Consider the following 22,327-nt stretch of genomic DNA (forward strand, 5'->3'; position numbering starts at 1 on the left):
CCTGTAATTCTTCTTTAAGAGCTCCTTCTAGTGCCAAATATTACGTTTTGCTTTTCTGATGTATCAAATACTTATGTCATGCAATAAAATGCAAATTAATTACTTAAAAATCATAATGTGATTTTCTGGATTTTTGTTTTAGATTCCGTCTCTCACAGTTGAAGTGTACCTATGATAAAAATTACAGACCTCTACATGCTTTGTAAGTAGGAAAACCTGCAAAATCGTCAGTGTATCAAATACTTGTTCTCCCCACTGTATATGTCCAGCAAGCTATTCTAGTCTAGCTTTTCTTGCATGGGACTCCAAGAGCTAAGGAGCGTTTTTTTAACGAGAGGCCAGCGGAGCACAGGTACTTGCGTATTGCAAAGGCTATAAGTTAGAAGCTTATTATGCATAACCCATCATTAATTAGTTAAAATATAAGGCTAATATTCACTAGAATCTATTACCTAAAAGAGAGAGGCTAGAATATATATATATATATATTATTCTGTCAATCTAGAACAGGATAATCTATTTTGGATGCAATTTGAATGGAGAGAGAGAGTGACTGCGAGAGAGTGTTTGCGTGTGCACTGATTTTAAAGCAACGATATTCAAGTGACTCTGCAGCTGCAATAATTTTTGTATCTTTACAATTAAAAAACAAGGTGACACCAAAAGGCAGCTAGAGATGGGTAAATTAGACAGGCATTCGGTCTTTATATTGCTGTAGCATAGTCTATGCCCATACTGAGATGGGCTGTCTGTCCCCACCCTGAGCGTTGATTCATCATGCTGAGACCATTAAGACGCCAGATTTAGACATTGCATGATCCCGCAGGTGAAGAAGCCGGATGTGGAGGTCATGGCTGGTGTGGTTACACGTGGTCTGCGGCTGTGAGGCCGGATGGACGTTCTCTAAAACGACGTTGGAGGCAGCTTATGGTAGAGAAATTAACATTCAATTCTCTGACAACAGGTCTGGTGGACATTCCTGCAGTCAGCATCCCAATTGCATGCTCCCTCAACTTGAAACATCTGTGGCATTGTGTTGTGTGACAAAACTGCACATTTTAGAGTGGCCTTTTATTGTCCCCAGCACAAGGTGAACCTGTGTAATGATCAGGCTGATTTAATAAGCTTTTAGATATGCCACACCTTATTATCTGTGTACGTGACAAACTTTGATTTGATTTGAAAAAAGATGTAAGCAAATGAATCTCTCTTTAGCAAAGTAAATCTGCAATTCTGGAGCCCTATTTTGACAGTGAAATTAGGCTATAGTCAAGCCAAAATTCAAGCCAATCACTGATGGGCCTAAATTTAACACGTCCAATCTAAAAGTTGTTCTTAAATCAGACCATCTCAATAGCACTGTGAATTACATTATTCCTAATTTCTTCTATTGTGTGAAGCCGTAACACAATTTTGGTCGGACCCAATTTTGGGCTGGCGCCACACACTGAAAATGTTGGTGGCATCAGTGGCAGTGGGGAAAAGTTAGTCTGGAGCCTTCCTATACTGTTTTTTAAATGGATAACATGGGTTCATGGTAAGCCTATCACAACATTACATTTTTAAAGAGAATGCAAGTGCCATGATCCCACAGGAAATAGGCCTATGGGAGTTATTTTAATGCTTCGGAGTTAAAGGGATGCTGTGAGATTCTGGCATTAAATATACGCTAGCGTACCTGTAGACTTCCAGTCATTGCGCTAACGCTAGTTAGGTGGTTTCGCAAGCCAATGCTAACTTCCTTCATACTGCACACAGAGACATAAAAGGGTCGATGCATTTTGAGAAGTGTAACTTGGTCCTACAAAAGTTTGATTTCACCTAATTTTAACATTCTCTCATAAAAAACTAGTTTTCCCATCTCAAGAAGGTAAAAAAGACAATATGAAGTGCCAAATAAAGTGACAGCGTTGACTGTAACATTTCTTCTTAAATAAGACATAAATCCCCTTGCGACAGGGGGAATGGAATCTTGTTGTGTGCAACAGGGAGTGGCAATTGAATGCAAGCGTCACAACAACAACAAAAAATTGTTAAAACATTTCTAGCTTGTCTATGTGTAACAGTGTTGATGTGTTATGCTCTACTCGTTCAGTTTTTCCACCACAAAACACCAGAAAATGGCCAAAAAGAGTAGAACCAGCTCACCTTCTTCTACTCTATGATTTGACTATTAGATGTTCAGTGTTTCTTTTGAAAAAATATATTTAAAAAGGAATAGTTTCACCATATTATAACAAGAGTTCAATTCACATAACAGGGTTGACCTTAAAATGAGGGACGGATGTAAATGAATCCCTAATTACATGAAATAAGTAATCGTCTTCAGAAATTACTTTTGCCAAAGCAACAAATTTAACTAGGGCTTTACAATGATGGTGAAACATGCCAACATTTGGGGATTAAGTGTGTTAAAATGACACAAGGTTGATGCATTTTGGCACTTTAGCAGGCCTTAATTCAATCAGATTTTTATATGAATAATCACTGTGGTCTAAATTTAATGGCACTAAATGGAATAACAGGCTTTTAAAATTCAATATTGGTGCACAATTTCTACTTAAAATATCGAAGGGCTGCAAAAGGCACTATTTTTTGGGGGGAAGTTACCCCAAAATGTTATCCACCAGTTCATCTGACTCTGGGTAAGTAGAAAAATGTCTTAATTCTAACTTCCTCTTAAGAGCAGCAGGTAACCTKGTGGTTAAGAGTGTTGGGCCAGTAACACAACGGTCCCTGGTTTGAATCCCTGCACTGATTAGGTGAAAGATATGTTGATGTGCCCTTGAGCAAGGCACTTAACTCTTATTGCTCCTGTAAGTCGCACTGGATAAGAACGTCTACTAAATGACTAAAATGTAKATTTTTAATTGTCAGAATCTCACAGTATCCCTTTGTTGGTATAGCCAGAGCCCCAAAAACTAAACAAATAAACATATGTTTTATTTGCAGCAGGGGGAAATTGCATCAAAACAAATGATTCAATTCCAATGCTTTATACCACCAGTGATGAACAATGTGACATACCTGTGTTGAACTGCTTGCCCTCATCTCATAAACTGAGGAAAAAATGAAACCTCCCCTTTTCAGGACCCTGTCTTTCAAAGATAATTCGTAAAAATCCAAATAACTTCACAGATCTTCATTGTAAAGGTTTTAAACACTGTTTCCCATGCTTGTTCAATGAACCAGAAACAATTAATGAACATGCACCTGTGGAACGGTCGTTAAGACACTAACAGCTTACAGACGGTAGGCAATTAACTTTTACCTTATGAAAACGTAGGACACTAAAGAGGCCTTTCTACTGACTCTGAAAAACACCAAAAGAAAAATGACCAGGGTCCCGGCTCATCTGCGTGAACGTGCCTTAGGCATGCTGCAAGGAGGCATGAGGACTGCAGATGTGGCCAGGGCAATAAATTGCAATGTCCGTACTGTGAGACGGCTAAGACGGCGCTACAGGGAGACAGGACGGACAGCTGATCGTCTTTGCAGTGACAGACCACGTGTAACAACACCTGCACAGGATCGGAACATCCGAACATCACACCTGCAGGACAGGTACAGGATGGCAACAACAACTGCTCGAGTTACACCAGGAACGCACAATCCCTCCATCAGTGCTCAGACTGTCCGCAATAGGCTGGACTGAGGGCTTGTAGGCCTGTTGTAAGGCAGGTCCTCACCAGACATCACCGGCAACAATGTCGCCTATGGGCACAAACCCACCGTCGCTGGACCAGACAGGACTGGCAAAAAGTGCTCTTCACTGACGAGTCACGGTTTTGTCTCACCAGGGGTGATGGTCGGATTCGCGTTTATCGTCAAAGGAATGAGCGTTATACCGAGGCCTGTACTCTGGAGCGTGATCGATTTGGAGGTGGAGGGTCCGTCGTGGTCTGGGGCGGTGTGTCACAGCATCATCGTACTGAGCTTGTTGTCATTGCAGGCAATCTCAACGCTGTGCGTTACAGGGAAGACATCCTCCTCCCTCATGTCGTAACCTTCCTGTAGGCTCATCCTGACATGACCCTCRAGCATGACAATGCCACCAGCCATACTGCTCGTTCTGTGTGTGATTTCCTGCAAGACAGGGATGTCAGTGTTTTGCCATGGCCAGCGAAGAGCCCGGATCTCAATCCCATTGAGCACGTCTGGGACCTGTTGGATCGGGAGGGTGAGGGCTAGGGCCATTCTCCCCCCCCCCCCCCCCCAGAAACGTCTGGGAAACTTGCAGGTGCCTTGGTGGAAGAGTGGGGTAACATCTCACAGCAAGAACTGGCAAATCTGGTGCAGTCCATGAGGAGGAGATGCACTGCAGTACTTAGTGCAGCTGGTGGCCACACCAGATACTGACTGTTACTTTTGATTTTGACTCCTCCTTTGTTCAGGGACACATTATTCCATTTCTGTTAGTCACATGTCTGTGGAACTTGTTCAGTTTATGTCTCAGTTGTTGAATCTTGTTAAGTTCATACAAATATTTACACATGTTGACAGTGAGAGGACATTTCTTTTTTTGCTGAGTTTATTTAAACACAGTACATTTCCTTGAGCGGAAACGTGTCACTCTACCCAATGAAATCATATAACACATTGTACATCAAATTCTTGTAATATGGCAATGGAGTGTGTGCGTGTGCGTGCTCCCCATACACCCCAGCAGTGGCAGAGTTCAGAACGAGCCCAGCCCACAGACTGTCTTGGTATTATGTAACATAGTTTAATATGTGATGTAAGGATCTTGAATAATCATCCACCGGGTTTTTGATTTTCACTTTTCCAAAAGAGAGCCGAGAGAGGTTTTTATTAGAGTAGATGTGTTTTCAGAGCCACTTGGTTCCAATCGCTGGCAGAGAAGAATACGTGACTGCATTCCTCTGCACAGCAACACATACCCTCTTTCTCCCCCACTCCCTCTCTCCTCCCTCTCTTCTTTCTCATCCTGTCTGTGCCAGTTGTCTGTGTGAGGTTTGTGTCAGGACATGCCATGCCAGGCTCAGTTGGGCCCAGGTGAGGGGTGTGGTCCAGTACCAGGTGTGTGTGTGGGAGAAAAGTGTTGGCAGCCAGGTGAGGACGCTAGAACTACAGCCAGGTGTGATGGAGAGATTACCAGGGCAGGACACTCAGGACAAACAAAAAATCAGACTAGTCCTTGCCTGCTCTGCTGGATACCATGTATCAGTCCAGAGAATAGGGTGTGTGTGCACTAAGTTGAAACAAGCTCTGTGTGTGGGCTTGTGAATGTATCAGTAAGAACAGCAGTACCAGCCAACGAACTGCCCCACCTTCAACAGAGTTCACATTCTGTTTGTGTGTTGACATTCACTTGTTTTTTTTCTTTCTCTCCCCTCCCTCAGAGTTCAGTCGCAGGTTGATGAGGTCATCGATGTGATGCAGGAGAACATCTCCAAGGTGATCGACAGGGGAGAGCGACTGGAGGACCTGCAGGACAAGTCAGGTGAGACTCAAGTCATTTTCAGATCTATATATTAATATCTGCAGAACTAAGGGGCCTTGTGGTTAGTGTCCGCCCTGAGATTGGAAGGTTGGGCTGTTCCTAGTACGTCATTGTAAATAAGAATTTGTTCTTAACTGACTTGCCTAGTTAAATAAAGGTTAAAAAAATAATTGGGGAGTAGAAATGGGACCCAATGCATCTCTGCTTGGCATTCAGCATTAGGAGATAGATTGGTGTTAAAGCCCTGCAATAAATAGACTTGCGTTCCGGCGGTGTACTTGTACATCAAATTTCCTCACGCTACAGAAACAGGACATAGGCTACTTACTTATTACTTTGACACACCGCCATCTCTAGAGACTATTATAAYAACACTAGACTCCTATCTTACATAAACAGGTCTGATAGGAAGGGAAAGGGAAATTCCTCAGTGTCCCCAGCCGGAAGTTTGTACAAGGAAGAAACCATTCCTGAAATTCCATGACCTGGAWTTCTGACTGGGCCATTAGTCACTCTCTACAGGCGCTCATATCCCGCTGGGAATTCTACTCAGTCACTCCGGAATGGGAATAAGACGACGTGCCCTGGTAGATTGCTAATTTCCAGGACGTTGGGAAATGCCTTCAAAACCAGCCACTAGGAGCAACAGTGAGCGCTATTAGCGTCAAGTAGGCTTGGGTTTTGTTAGTGTTGAAGACTCCGGATCAGAAGGTTGTGCGTTCGATCCCAGTGATGGACTCTAGTCTTTTTGGGGGGGTTTTAATCCTATCCCAAACCTTAATCCTTAACCTTCTATATTTGACGTTTGGAGAAACTTTGACATTTTGATGTTTGGAGGAACGGAACAATACTGAGCAGGAAAACTTCAATCTGTTTTACCTCACTTCTACCGGCATGTCACATGCAACAAGAGGAGAAAAAAAACTCTAGACCATCTCTACTCCAAACACAGAGATGCGTACAAAGCTCTCCCTCGCCCTCCATTTGGCAAATCTAACCATAATTCTATCTTTCTGATTCCGGCTTACATGCAAAAACTAAAGCGGTAGTGGTCAGATTACACAGATGCTAAACTACAGGATTGTTTTGCTAGCACAGACTGGAATATGTTCCGGGACTCATCCGATGGCATTGAGGAGTATACTACATCATTCACCAGCTTCATCAATAAGTGCACTGATGACGCGTCCCCACAGTGACCGTACGTACATACCCCAACCAGAAGCCATGGATTACAGGCAACATCCGCACTGAGCTAAACAGTAGAGCTGACAATTTCAAGGAGCGGGACACTAACCCGGACGCTTATAAGAAATCCTGCTATGCCCTCCGACGAACCATCAAACAGACAAAGCGTTAATACAGGACTAAGATTGAATCCTACTACACCGCTTCTGACGCTCATCGGATGTGGCAGGGCTTGCAAACTATCACAGACTACAAAAGGAAGCCCAGCCGTGAGCTGCCCAGTAACACGAGCCTACCAGACAAGCAAAATGACTTCTATGCGCGCTTCGAGGCAAGCAACATTGAAGCATACATGAGGGCACCAGTTGTTCCAGGACAACTGTGTGATCACGTTCTCCGTAGCCGATGTAAGTAAGACCTTAACCCTTGTGTAGTATTAACATTCTGTATACTCCACTTGTCCTAAGGGTAAAAAATGACCCGCATTCACCAAACCCCTCAAATAAATCAGCTTAATTGAATTTTAAACACCAAATCTATTTTCCTGTCATTCATCACAAACTTTGTGAATATCTGCGTTTTCCCTCTTCACAATGCAGAAAGACTGCATTTAATCAGTGGACACCACTCGTTTTTATTACAACACACCTGTCATAATTGTTTTATTTACTAAAGTATAGGTTTATTATTACTATTGCTAAAGGTACTGTATAGGTGTAAATATTTTTTTTAGCAAGAGATATCACTTGTATAGCCTAGGAAAGTAGCAGAAATGTGCAGAACGTAGTTTTGAATGCATTTTATTGAAAGGAAGCAAGTCTTGTACTTTTTTGCAACATAGTGATATATTCTTATATACTGTACAATGAGGAATTCAACTACATTATACTAGTCTTCTCCCAATTGTTTTGAACCATTGCCCCCACCCACAAGGTGTATAAACAACAACAATAAATACGAATAAAATAATAAATACAAAACAAAAGCGTGAAGAACATAAATCAATCAACTCTAATTAGTATATGTAGGACAGTATGCAAGTGTGTGTGCATGGACTTTGCAGATCAATTTCTACATGTGCAGCACATAGTATTTGTTTTACAGTCCTTCTTTGGGGGGCAGAATTGGAATCTCCTCCTCTTGCCTGCCCCTGCTGCAGCCTCAGATGGATTAAGACAAGATTCAGCCCCTTGACCAGCTTTCACAAGCACTGCAGAGGGTGCTGTGCTGGGGAGGCGCTCACTTCTTTGAATGTGTGGGGTTACAAGTGCCTTTCCCAGCTGCTCCAGGTACACCCTCCTCTTGTTCCGCTTATCAGGCATCCAGGTAGGGTTGATCTTGTTCCATATCACAAAGGCATTGTTTGAGGACACATCAATGACATTATGGAAGATGACCAGGGGCCATCGGGCAGTCATCCTCCTGCAGCTGTAAGTTCCAATCACCCTGTACAGGTTGTCTTGTTATTTCTAACTGTGCCAACCATGGTGATCTTCCTCTTAAGGAGCTGCTGGCTGAGTTCATAAGAGGTAAAGAAATTGTCACACGTGACATTGTGCTCCCTCAGTCCATTTGTCACATCAAGCACAACCCGCATCCCCTGGTTCTTCCCCTGGGCCTCCACTGGTCGGCTTCCCTGTGTAGACTTGCATCTTCCAAGCGTAGCTGGATTGTGCGTCACAGGCCACCCATATCTTGATGCCATACTTTGCTGGCTTGCTGGGCATATACTGCCGGAAAGGACAGCGACCTTTTGACAAAAGAGATTACTATCCGTAATTAGTATCAGTGTCACAGAAAACAATCACATAAATCAATGATATTACAGCAATACATAATAAAATGAACTGTGAAAATCACTTACATTACAGATATGGAAATAAAAATGTAACTCTGAATGGAGCCAGTTGCTCATCTACTGTTACTTCAGGCCCAGGGCTGTAGAGGTATGGCAGACGCTCCACCCACTTCTCCCAGACCTCTCTTATGGCCGCCAGTTTGTCTCTTGCACGTCTTGCAGGTCTTGACTCAAGGTTATCAAATCGTAGCATTTTTGAGAAAAACTTTCAGTGGCATCGTGGCATGGAAAACCGCCCTTCCACTCTCTGCATCCCAGAGACTACATGTAGCCTCGCCTCGGGACCTATACACACCCGCTAAGATTAGCAGCCCTATGTAGGCATGCAGGTCAATCTCATCCATCCTTTTCCCGTTGTCTCCATATTTACGGAAACCCTCCAAATCAGTCATCTCCAGGATTATTTTTTTCGATGGCTGGTGTGATGAACATGTAGAATGTTGAGGCGATGTCCTGGGCAACTGCATGTCTTGTGGGCCCTGGGGTCATCCTTATGACATGTTGTGCTGCCATCCTGGTTGTCATATGGTGACAAGGACCATGTTATTTTCTGTTCTTTGACAAAAATGTCTCTTTCAGCTTGGGGGATTTCTTCATCTGAAGATGATGCATCGTGCTCTGAGTTGTATTCTTCCCCATCTTTTTCTTCAGATACCTCCTCCTCTTCTAAATCATTGTGCTCTTGTTCCTCCTGGACATCTGAAAAAGTCAGACCTGTTGGGCACTGAAACATGCACGCATGGCTTCAGCAAAGAGAGAACTATAGTGCAGCACCTTTATAGCCTCTGACTGCATTGCCCATTAGTAAACAATGCTTTCAAGAAATGTTTCTTTTGTCTGAAATGTTTCTTTTGTCTGAAATGTTTCTTTTGTCTGTTCAATCAGTAGGACATATAATCTGTGTGTGGTTTGTTTGTTTGTTTTGTTAATGATTTTATAACTGCCGTGTCAATAATGACTCTTAAGATAATCTTTACCCTGGTGGTGTACAGCTTTCATGGAAATATGAGCGAAGGCGATGTTTCACTTTTTCTAATGGTAGAGTCACTAGGAAAAGTCATACAATTTCAAGTTGAAAAAATATCATTTAGGGGGTTTTCTCCGCTGTTAAACATATTATTTTTGACCCTTAAGACGACACGGGTTAAACAGGTCACAAGGCCGCAGGACCAGACGGATTACCAGGACCTGTACTCAGAGCATGCGTRGACAAACTGGCAAGTGTCTTCACTGACATTTTCAACCTCTCCATCACAGAGTCTGTAATACCTACATGTTTCAAGCAGACAAACTTATGCCCAAGAACGCCAAGGTAACATGCCTAAATGACTACCCGTAGCACTCATGTCTGTAGCCATGAAATGCTTTGAAAGGCTGGTCATGGCTCACATCAACACCATCATCCCAGAAACCCTATACCCACTCCATTTCGCATACCACCCCAACAGATCCACAGATGATGCAATCTCTATTGCACTCCACAGTGCCCTTCCCCACCTGGACAAAAGGAACACCTATGTGAGAATGCTGTTCATTGACTACAGCTCAGCGTTCAACCCCATAGTGCCCTCAAAGCTTGTCACTAAGCTAAGGACCCTGGGACTAAACACCTCCCTCTGCAACTGGATCCTGGAATTCCTGACCTCAGGTGATAAGGGTAGGCAATAACACATCTGCCACGCTGATCCTCAACACGGGGGCCCCTCAGGGGTGAGTGCTTTGTTCCCTCCTGTACTCCCTGTTCACCTACAACTGTGTGGCCAAGCACGACTCAAACACAATCATTAAGTTTGCCGACGGCACAACGGTGGTTGGCCTGATCTCTGACAACAATGAGATGGCCTATAGGGAGGAGGTCCTGTAACCTATACCCCCCGCACATTGACTCGGAACCGGTACCCCCTGTATATAGCCACGTTATTGTTAATTTTTTAAAACTTTAGMTTATTTATTAAATATTTCCTTTAATCTTATTTTTCTTAACTGCATTGTTGGTTAAGGGCTTGTAAGTAAGCTTTTCACGGTTGTATTCGGCGCATGTGACATACAATTTCATTTGATTATTATAACAGCCTTTCCACTAGATGTTGGAACATTGCTCCAGGGACTTGCTTCCATTCAGCCACAAGAGGTTGGGCATTGATGTTGTGTGATTAGGCTTGACTCGCAGTCGGCGTTCCAATTCATCCCAAAGGTGTTCGTTGAGGTCAGGGCTCTGTGCAGGCCAGTCAAGTTCATCCACAACGATCTCGGGGGAAAAAAACATTTCTGTATGGACCTTGCTTTGTGCATGGGGGAATTGTCATGCTGAAATAGGAAAGGGCCTTCCCCAAACTGTTGCCACAAAGTTGGAAGCACAGAATCGTCTAGAATTTCACTGTTGCATTAAGATTTCCCTTCACTTTAACTAAGGGGCCTAACCAAACCATGAAAAACAGCCCCAGACCATTATTCCTCCTCCACCAAACTTTACAGTTTGCACTATGCATTGGGGCTGGTAGGTTTCTCCTGGCATTCGCCAAACCCAGATTTGTCCGTCACATGACATCAAGTTTTTATTGTCACGTGCACAAGTACAGTGAAATGCCTTTCTTGCATTAGAGGAGAGTGGTTCGCCACGAGAACAGGAGATCTCTGCACGCTCCGCTTAGCAGCTTTCATGTCCCTGCCAACACACAGAATGTCAAACAGCTGTCTGACTCCAAATAGAAAGAGAGATTAGGTTGCCCCTGTCATACCAAAGTTTGTTTTGAATCTGAGTGAGTGAGGTTTGAGTTTATTTGTATGGTTACAGTACAATGCCATTAAATCATTTCCATTGTGGTGTTCCTGAAAATCCATGAAAACAAAATATACTCAAGATTATAACATGAAAACAAAATACATCTCAAATACAWCTCATCAGTAGGGACGAAACCGTAAAAGGAATACAATATATTAGCATGTAACATTCATTGAAATMAAAACAGTTCTTTAAGCCTGTGCAGTGTTAAAGCATTTTGCCCATAAACCATTTCTTAAGGTTTCTCTCAAATCTCCTCAGTGTAGGGATGGATTTTATATGGTTTGGTACACCATTCCATTCCTCAGCACCAATGTTAAGGAAATAACTWTTTCCASGTCTGATATTGGCAACACTGGCTCCTGAGTTTATCTGTCATYTGTTGGTCTAGTTCACATAACAAGTATGTAACAGAGCATTTTTCCTTCTCACTTTGTGTTTGGAACCAAACAGGATAAATTCTGTCTTGCCTAAATGCAGAGAGTTTGTTGTCGGATAACCACTTACTGACTTTAGTCAGTTCGCTGCTTAGGGTCTTTTCATCGGTCTTCTTATTCCTATGTGAAACCAGGAGGGCAGAATCATGCGCATACAGGAACAGAGAGCACGAACCGGCAGAATCCATGTCTTTGATGTAGAGCAAAAAAGCCCCCAAAATAGTCCCCTGGGGGACACCATATTTAATCTCCTTAGCATCAGACAGTGTCCCGCCCATATCCACTCTTTGGACCCTATCTGTTAGGTATGACTTTACCCATAATAAGAAGATGGTGCAAAAACCAATTGCTTTCAGTTTGTACAACAACATATCATGCTTCACAGTACCAAATGTTTTTTGTAGTTCAAGCATGACCATCCCACAGAAGTTGCCCGTGTCAATTTCTTGCTTGATAAAGTATCGTAAACAAGTGTCGGTAGAATAGGATTGTCTTCAACCGGACTGAAGGTCATTATGAAATGTCTTGGTCATCYATGTACATTATGATCTGTTCATGGAGTGCTTTTTCTAAAACCTTTGACAACACGGTCAAGATTGACACTGGTTTTGTAGTTCCCTTGTTCAACTTCGCTTCCTTTTTTGTACAAAGGAACAACTTTTGCATGTTTGCATGTTTCAACTCTCGTAGTACCTTTTCCATGTTGAATGGAAACATTGATGATATTTTTTACTTAAGGTCGGATACGATCAGCAGCATCGCTCAGGAATCTAGCTGGGATGTTATCCAGTCCTGTGGCTTTCTGTTTGTTTGTTTGTTTAGCTCTTTAAGCATCTTTGTAACATCTGAAGTTGAAACCTGGGAAAATGCAAACTGTCCTTCAGAGATGCCCTTGGCTGAATAATAGATTTCAATATGATGCTTTCCAAAGTTGCCAGAACACTCAGAGTTGGTCAACGAGGTTGAAATTATCAGCCACTCTTGCTCTGTCAAAGGTTACAGTAACATTGATGTTTAGTCCAATGCTGTTTGACTTTGTTTTTCGCTTGTTGCTAGTGCCTAGGTCCAGTTCAAGTCTTCCAGAGCTCCCTTGGGTCGTTTTTTTATGGATCTTGCTCTTATAGAGGACTGTTTCGCTTCGTCAACCAGCCTTTGTCATAGTTTTTGTTAATTTTCCTAGTGCAGTGTATTAAGACATAGTCACTCATTCCATATGCAATTACACCACTTTGGGATATCTTGTGATTATCTGATACCATAATGAGATCAATMGCAGTATGACTGGTGTCAAAGATTCTTGTGGGCTCATTTATCAACTGAGCCAAACAAAGTTTTGCAAAAGTTAGACAAGGCCTTATACAGGGGGCAGCTCGTTTTCAGTACATCAGTATTTGCATCACCCAGTAGAATCACTTCAGAGTTTAGAAAGTCACAGTAGGCAGTACACACATTTTCAAGGATCTCATAAAAGTCACTCTGGTCTGGAGGTCTATACAGAGCCCCTACAAAGATTGGTTTGCTCTTAGGTATTAATATTGGTAGTTATAAAGGCTGGTTTACAGTTGGTCTATCAAAATGTCTGTATACAGTTGTCGCAGTGACCTCATGAACATTCTATTGTCATGTGACATCACCCTGTGTTCAAAATAGCATATTTTCTCTATCTGATTACCAATCAAAGCAACTGTTTCAAAATGAATTTAGTAGATGTCAACCTAGCAAGTCGGGCAACTGAAAGCAACTTCCTAAACAATGTTTTGGTTAGTTGCTAGCTTGTTCAAATAATGACCAGAGTTTAGCTGACAACGGCTTAGCCTTAGCTACTTTCTATTCATTGTTACAGGAAAATAAACTCACCACAACAACATTATTTACAAGGTAATGCTGGCGAGCTTACTCAAAATAGCTTAGTGTGATGAAATAAAAGTAGGTCATTCTGAGAACTCCTGCACCGTCTTGTCACAGATGGATTTGGTCTTGTTGCTGTAGCAGCCCAGTAACCACGACAATGGATATTGCGACAGTTGCAGAGACATTTACTTTTTTGTCTGTGCAACAAAGAAACCAACAGTCTACAGACTTTCCACCGGAGTATAAATTAAATGTCCTTTTGACCAGCAATACTTGTCGCATTCTATTTGTCTACAGACATGTCGTTAGACCAAGTATAAACCGCCGTTAAGTCATAGAAACAGAGAATACAACACACAGACAGCTCCTATCACATGTTGTTTACACGTTTCCTTCTGTGTCTCCCTGTCCCCCTCTTCCCTGTCTGTCCCCCACATCCCCTCTCTCTTCTCATCTTATCTCCCTGCACGTGTGTGTGTCCTGTGGTCATATGACCTTCCAGAGAGCCTATCAGACAACGCGTCAGCCTTCAGCAGCCGAGCCAAGCAGCTGCACAGGAGGATGTGGTGGAGAGACATGAAGGTGAGTCAACGTGTGTGTGTGTGCGTGCGTGCGTGCGTGCGTGCGTGCGTGCGTGCGTGCGTGCGTGTCTGTATCCATGTATTGCTTGTGTAATGCTTGTATCTGTCTTCCACAGATGAAGGCCATCATAGCTCTGGTGGTGGTCGTTCTGCTACTTATCATCATCAGTGAGTATAAGCCTGAACAACACGTTATTGTATTGGTCAAGAATATAACCACACTGATTCAACTCATAGCACTAAACACACATCTCTCTCTCTCTCTCCCTCTCTCTCTTTCTCTCTTTCCCTCTCCCTCTCTTTCTCTCTTTCCCTCTCCCTCTCTTTCTCTCTCTCTCTCTCTCTCTTACTCTCAGTTCCAGTGATCTTGCGGTATCGCTAGTGTTTCGCCAGGATGAGGAAGAATCTCTCAATCCTTCTCCTTCTCTTCCTCCCATTCTCCTGCACAAAGTCCTCCACACCAGCTAGAGGGCACCATCTGCCCATAACCACAGATCTAGGATCAGCTCACCCTCTCCCAATGCTAACCTTTACCGTTAGGATGGAAAACACAAAACTGACCTAAGATCAGTGTCTACTAGGGACCACTTCATCCTACTCTGTGAGCCAGGGGCAAGGGTGACACAGGAAGCATTACGTTGGTGTTACGTAAGGGTTGGGTTTGCATCCCAAATGATATCTTATTTAGGGAATAGGGTGTCATTTGAGATGCTGCCTGTGTCTCAGACACCTAATCAAACTAAAGGAGAACTCCATTCAGTACATAATACATATCAGCTAGTCATTAAGGTTAAGTTTCATATCATGTAGTCAGACTGATTCTAATGATAGTGAGACTTTCAGTCAATCTGTCTGCTCCAGTCAGTCCATCAGCAGCTTAGAAACCGGTTATACAGGACTTGCAGCACACCAAAATATTTGGAGATTAAGAATGGAACCCCTACTAGCACCACCTCCCATCTCACATGTTTAGAATGCTTTCAAGCCAAAACTGAAAATGAGGCAATGGCTAAATCTTAATACACTACAGTGGCCTCCTCTACTTTCCTTCTTTCCTTTTCTTCACCCAGTTTGATCTGACACTAGCGGGACTGGTTCAAGCCAGTGAGAGGAAGCCACTGTGGAGTATTGGGACACCGTGTGTCCTACTGCCATGTGTTACTGCTTGGCCACTGCTGATCTCATTTCCTGTTAGTAACACTATGCTAGCTGTCTCTCTCCAGATGGTTGAATTTTACTGTTTCTGTGATATTGAGTTCTGTTGGAAGGTTAACGTGAAGCTTATGAATGTCTGCTGCTATTCCCATTACCCCTGAGGAGCTAAGGGACAGACACTGTTCATTCCACTGCAAATGCTGGAGGCGTCTGGTACCACTTGTTTATTCTGTGTGTGTGTGTGTGTGTGTGCGTAAGTGCGCATGTGTGATTTTCCTAGTCTGCCCTGTACTGAGATTACGTGCCCTCGGTATCCAAACATGCACGGCTTGTGATGCAGGTCACCAGTACTGCCACACCACAGCAGCATAACATTTGAGTAACACTTAATTTAAATCAGAAATATTCAATCTGGTTTGCTTATTTCCTTATAAAATCATAGTAGGCCTATAATTTAGCCACAGAGGATCACTATATATATATTTTAATGGCCTAGCTGTGGATTGTAGCCCAYTAACAAGGTATAGGCTACAGCCAGGAATGTGCTGCAAATCTGCCAGTAAACAGCATGCAGACAACAGGCCTTTCGCAATATTTAAAATAGTCGCAGGAAAACACAGATTGGATAGCAAATGGCTCCTGCTGAAAAGAGAAGACTAATCTGTCTGCTGTAGGAAACCAAAATAGTTGAGCAACTTCCAAAAAGGCGATCAAGTGACCATTGTTTACAGGTTAGAGATAGGCTTTTGGCATGACAGCATCAGCCATTGCGACTAGTGAGCTGTGCATTATTTCTCATTGGGTAAGTCAGTGWAACTGGAAAGCTTTTTTAAGACTCATTTCTTCATATTGTACAATATGTGTGTCTCCACACACCTAGGCCTATGCTATTGATGGATTCAAGACGTTTTTAATGATTTCAGTGTCAAAGTAGACTGTCATTTCGATCATTTTTGCGGTACTTAAAAAGATTCTGCCAAAGTCTGCAGTCATGTAAAATMATGTAGAATTGCATGAAATGCGTTTACACAAGGCCCAATTTCTCCCGCCTCTACTGCTCTATTCCACTACGCAAATGCGATGATATGCATGCAATGCTTTATTACACTGAACAAAAATATAAATTCAACATGCAGAAATTTCAGTTCATAGTTCACATAAGGAAATCAGTCAATTTAAATAAATTCATTAGGCCCTAATCTATGGATTTCACATGACCGGGAATATAGATATGCATCTGTTGGTCACAGATACCTTTTTAAAAAWMTTGTATACATTTTGTTTTATTTCCCCCCCTTTTTCTGCCCAATTGTCATGATTACAAACGTATCTCATCGCTGCAACTCCCCAATGGGTTCGGGAGAGGCGAAGGTCGAGTCATGTGTCCCCTGAAACGTGWCCCGCCAAACCGCGCTTCTTAACACCCGCCCGCTTAGCCCGGAAGCCAGCTGCACTAATGTGTCGGAGGAAACATCGCCAACGTCAACTGACGACCGAGTCAGCCTGCAGGCGCCCYGCCCACCACAAGGAATCGCTAGAGCACGATGAGTCAAGTATAGTCCCCCCCGGCCAAACCCTACCCTAACCCGGACAYCGCTGGGCCAATTGTGCGCCGCCCTATGGGACTCCCGGTCACGGCCGGTAATGACACATCGAACCCCAGGCTGTAGAGACGCCGCAACACTGCAATGCAGTGCCTTAGACCGCTGCGCCACTCGGGAGGACCCCACAGATACCTTTTTTTTTAAAGGTAGGGACGTGGATCAGAAAACCAGTCAGTATCTGGTGTGACCACTATTTGCCTCATGCAGCTCGACACATCTTCTTCACATAGAGTTGATCAGGCTGTTGATTGTGGCCTGTGGAATTTCGTCCCACTTCAATGGCTGCGCAAATTTGCTGGTTATTGGCTGGAACTGGAAGACGCTGTTGTACAAGTTGATCCAGAGCATCCCAAACATGCTCAATGGGTGACATGTCTGGTGAGTATGCAGGCCATGGAAGAACTGGGACATTTTCAGCTTCCAAGAATTGTGTACAGATCCTTGTGACATGGGGCTGTGCAGTATAATGCTGAAACATGAGGTGAWGGTGGTGGATGAATGGCACGAAAATGGTCCTCAGGATCTCGTCAAGGTATCTCTGCATTCAATTTGCCATCGATCAAATGTAATTGTGTTTGTTGTGCGTAGCTTATGCCTGCCCTTATCATAACCCCACCACCATGGGGCACTCTGTTCACAACGTTGACATCCGTAAACCGCTCGCCCATACGACGCCATACACGCTGTTTTCCATCTGCCCGGTACAGATGAAAACGCGATTAATCTGTGAAGAGCACACTTCTTCAGCGTGCCAGTGGCCATCGAAYGTGAGCATTTACCCACTGAAGTCAGTTACGACGCCGAACTGCAGTCAGGTCAAAACCCTGATGAGGACAACGAGCACGCAGATGAGCTTTCTGCCAGTTTGTGCAGACATTCTTCGGTTGTGCAAACCCACAGGTTCATCAGCTGTCCGGGTGGCTGGTCTCAGACGATCCCGCAGGTGAAGAAGCCGCATGTGGAGGTTCTGGGCTGGCATGGTTACACGTGGTTGGCGGTTGTGAGGCCGGTTGGACGTACTACTAAATTCTCTAAAATGACTTTGGATGCTGCTTATGGTAGAGAAATMAACATTCAATTCTCTGGCAACAGCTCTGGTAGGCATTCCTGCAGTCAGCAAGCCAATTGTACTCTCCCTCAAAACTTGAGACTGTGGCATTGTGTTGTGTGACAAAACTGGCCTTTTATTGTCCCCAGCACAAGGTMTACCTGTGTAATGATCATGCTGTTTAATCAGCTTCTTGATATGCCACACCTGTCACATYGATTGATTATCTTAGCAAAGGAGAAATGCTCACTAACAGGGATGTAAACACATTTGTGCACAATTTAGTAAATTAACTATTTCTTAAACTGCATTGTTGGTTAAGGGCTTGTAAGTAAGCATTTCARGGTAATACAATACCTGTTGTATTCGGCGCATGTGARAAATTAAATTTGATTTGAATTTGAGAGAAATAAGCTTTCTGTGCATATGGAACTTTTACATGTTACGTTTTATATTTTTATTCAGCATTAAAATATTTTTTGCCATGCGTTCTGGTACCTCAGAGCTCCCCAGGTCACTCCCCTCTCGCGCTCACTTTTTGTTCCTGCACCTCCCGATTTACAAATTAAGCACTGAACATAGTCTAGACTCCAGCTAAACACCATATAGTCCTACTAAAAATACTCACACAAGCCACTAGCCAGTCAGCCATGCAGTATAACATGAGTTAGAAGATTATGAATATAGGCTGTATTGTTAATTTATTATTTATTAACATTGAAGARAATTTTTGTACCGATTGTGATTTATATAGCTAGCTAGCTAACTAGTATATTTACATCAATTATCAGCTGATAACCTACCTTATTTTCCCAATACGAGGCACTGTAACTTGCTTGCTTATAATTTGTGATGAGTGAGTTGTTGCAGAAATAAATAGGCCTATGCTAAAAGAATTGCTACAGAGGCAGATAGTATGTTTTTTTAAAATTTTGAGTACCTTCCCCCTGAAAGGTCTATGCAAGACCCTGGGTGTAACACTGCCTAATGTCATGAAAGCACAGTGTCTAGCATATCTGTATACAATAACCCCTACATCATCATTCCTTTTTTTTAATGTAATTTATTTGAGGTGTAAATATTGATCTGTAATGATGTACTATACTCTGTCATTACATTGGAAAACTGTGAAATACTGTAATGTTAATCTGACGTAATAAAATTATTTGAAAGAGTATCTGCATTGATCTGGATTTGACTGGAAGGGACTAGTTTGGTCTTGTTGATGTGACACGTTTTAGTGGGGATGGGAAGAGAGAAGAGGGATGATAAAGTGTTGGGTGGATAGGGGAGGGGGGGGGGGTGATCGTTGGGGCATAAGAGTGGTTTGTGTGTGCCATCTTACCCCTCTGGGCTGGCATGTCAGAGACGTGTGTGTGTGTATATATATATCTAGACGGTACGTGCCAACATATGGGTGCCTGGTTTCCCGTTCAGCAAACCAATAAGGCCTGCTGGTATTCCTCTCTCACATCTCATTATCTGCCCTTTTTATTGGTGGCGTTCAAAGCCCTTTGATTTAATGGGCAGAACTAAGTCCCTGGGGTTAGAACCCAGACTGAGTTATAATACTGTCCCTGCTGCTCCTCTCATTTCACTGCTACCATTACTATTTACTACAGTACCTGGCACACACTGATAAAGGTAGAGACAATGACAGAGTGGAAAGTTGTACAGTCATTGTATAGTTCAGGGGTTTTCAAACTTTTCATGCCCAGGGACATCCGCCCAGGCAAACCGGCGACCCAGAGACCCCCATGTTATTTTAGCAACAAAAAAAATTCTAACACGGCTTGTCTTACCGGATGAAAGGTAATGGCAAGTAGAAGTAATCAACATTTTAAAATGACTACATTTGGTAGACAGTTTCAMAATTTTTTATATCCCCACACATTTCATTGGAAGAGGAAGTGTAGAGTCTAACATAGTCTACAGTGTATTAGCTGGAAATGTGAAGGTGTATCTTGGCGGCATAAAGAAAATGTTGCTGTTAAGCTAATTTGCTGCAATTCTATAAATTTTTTCATGGCTAATGTGTTCCTCTGCTTAAACATTATAATAAAATCAAATGGCATGTGGCCCTGAGTGCAATTTTTTTTAAATTGTTGATCCTCCCTGACTGGCTTTTATTTGATTGTTAGTTCTCAAAGATGGTATTACTTAAAAAAATATATAGTTCAATATCTTTTCTGCATGTTTTTTTTTTCTCTACAAACACAAAAATGTCAAACTAAACGCCTATCAAATATTTCTGGCTTTTGTTTCACTATAATATACCAAATCTTAATGGATGTAACTAGATAGTTCAGTCCTCCAGTTTGTTATTGTCAGCATTTCTATTTAAACTGTGTTTTCTAAGTCGTTGATTTTCTGTTGTAGTATTTCTAATTCTTTATGGGTTTTATTATGTGAAGAATGAGCCATGATACAACTTCTCATACAGTGCATTCGGAAAGAATTCAGACCACTTGACTTTTTCTACATTTGGTTACGTTACAGCCTTATTCTAAAATGGATTAAATAAAAAATGTTCCTCATCAATCTACACACAATACCCCATAATAACAAAGCGAAAACAGGTTTTTATTATTAAAATAAAAAACAGAAATACCTTTTATGTACATAAATATTCAGACCCTTTGCGATCAGTCTCGAAATTGAGCTCCGGTGCATCCTGTTTCCATTGATTATCCTTGACATGTTTCTCCAACTTGAAGTCCACRTTTGGTAAATTCAATTGATTGGACATGATTTGGAAAGGCACACACCTGTCTATATTAGGTCCCACAGTTGACAGTGCATGTCAGAGCAAAAACCAAGCCATGAGATTGAAGGAATTGTCCGTAGAGCTCCGAGACAGGATTGTGTCGAGGCACAGATCTGTGGAAGGGTAACAAAAAATGGCTGCAGCCTTTTAGCTCAAATAAACAGCAAACCTGGTTTCAAAAAGGGAAGGCTGCAGCATTGAAGGTCCCCAAGAACACAGTGGCTTCCATCATTCTTAAATGGAAGAAGTTTGGAACCACCAAGACTACCTAGAGCTGGCCGCCTTGGCCAAACTGAACAATCCACAAGCTTCGTAGTAGGCATATATTCACAAGAAAATATAAAAAACAAATCCCTCATGTTCCTCTTTTCTCTCCTACCCTTTCCCCTTTGATGCTTCCCGCATGAACCTGTCCTGTATTGTTGCAAAGATGAGAGAGCGACATTATTGGTGCTTCCATAGTGACTAAAATGTAGTGGCCATTCCCTTTATAATGCAGGTTATTGGTCAGTGACATTCTCTATCCAATACAAAAAACAAATATATATATACAGTACCAGTCAAAAGTTTGGACTTTATTATTACTAGTTTCTACATTGTAGAATAATAGTGAAGACATCAAAACTATAAAATAACACATGTAGTAACTAAAGTGTTAGATTGATTTGTTTATTTTATATTTGAGATTCTTCCACCCTTTGACTTGATGACAGCTTTGCACACTTGGCATTCTCTCAACTAGATTCACCTGGAATGCTTTTCCAACAGCCTTGAAGGGGTTACCACATAATGTATGTGAGCACTTGTTGGCTGCTTTTCCTTCACTCTGTAGTTCACCTCTGACCCTCTCCTTCCTTCACTCTGTAGTTCAACTCATCCCAAACCATCTCAATTGGGTTGAGGTTGGGTGATTGTGGAGGCCAGGTCATCTGATGCAGCACTACATCACTCTCCTTCTTGGTCAAATAGCCCTTACACAGCCTGGAGGTGTGTTTTAGGTAATTTGTCCTGTTGAAAAACAAATGATAGTCCCACTAAGCACAAACCAGATGGGATGGTGTGTCGCTGCAGAATGCTGTGGTAGCCATGCTGGTTAAGTGTGCTTTGAATTCTAAATAAATCACAGACAGTGTCACCAGCAAAGCACCCCCACACCATCACACCTCCATGCTTCACGGTGGGAACCACACATGCGGATATCATCCYTTCACCTACTCTGCGTCTCACAAAGACATGGCGGTTTAACCAAAAATCTCAAATTTGGACTCATCAGGCCAAAGGACAAATTTCCACCGATCTAATATCCGTTGCTCGTGTTTCTTGGCCCAAGCAAGTCTCTTCTTATTATTGGTGTCCTTTAGTATTGATTTCTTTGCAGGCCTGATTCACACAGTCTCCTCTGAACAGTTGATGTTGAGATGTGTCTGTTACTTGAACTCTGTGAAGCATTTATTTGAGCTGCAAATTCTGAGGCTGGTAGCTCTAATGAACTTATCCTCTGCAGCAGAGGTAACTCTGGGTCTTAATTTCCTGTGGCGGTCTTCATGAGAGKCAGTTTCATCATAGTGCTTGATGGTTTTTGCGACTACACT

At 42.6% G+C, this 22,327-nt stretch overlaps 1 protein-coding gene across 1 annotated transcript in view; it reads left to right on the forward strand.

The window, feature by feature from the left end:
- The window catches only part of vamp4 (vesicle-associated membrane protein 4), a 36,823-nt gene extending 17,680 nt beyond the window's left edge, over positions 1 to 19,143 (forward strand). The window contains exons 6-9 of the mRNA XM_023999225.3: positions 5,364 to 5,464; positions 14,083 to 14,162; positions 14,278 to 14,329; positions 14,518 to 19,143. Coding sequence (XP_023854993.1) covers positions 5,364 to 5,464; positions 14,083 to 14,162; positions 14,278 to 14,329; positions 14,518 to 14,543 — 259 coding nt within the window. The 3' untranslated portion in view covers positions 14,544 to 19,143. The remainder of the gene's footprint in view (positions 1 to 5,363; positions 5,465 to 14,082; positions 14,163 to 14,277; positions 14,330 to 14,517) is intronic.
- Positions 19,144 to 22,327: the final 3,184 nt, after the last annotated feature.

This window comes from Salvelinus sp. IW2-2015, linkage group LG13 (assembly GCF_002910315.2).
Source record: "Salvelinus sp. IW2-2015 linkage group LG13, ASM291031v2, whole genome shotgun sequence".
NCBI classification, from domain to species: Eukaryota; Metazoa; Chordata; class Actinopteri; order Salmoniformes; family Salmonidae; genus Salvelinus; species Salvelinus sp. IW2-2015.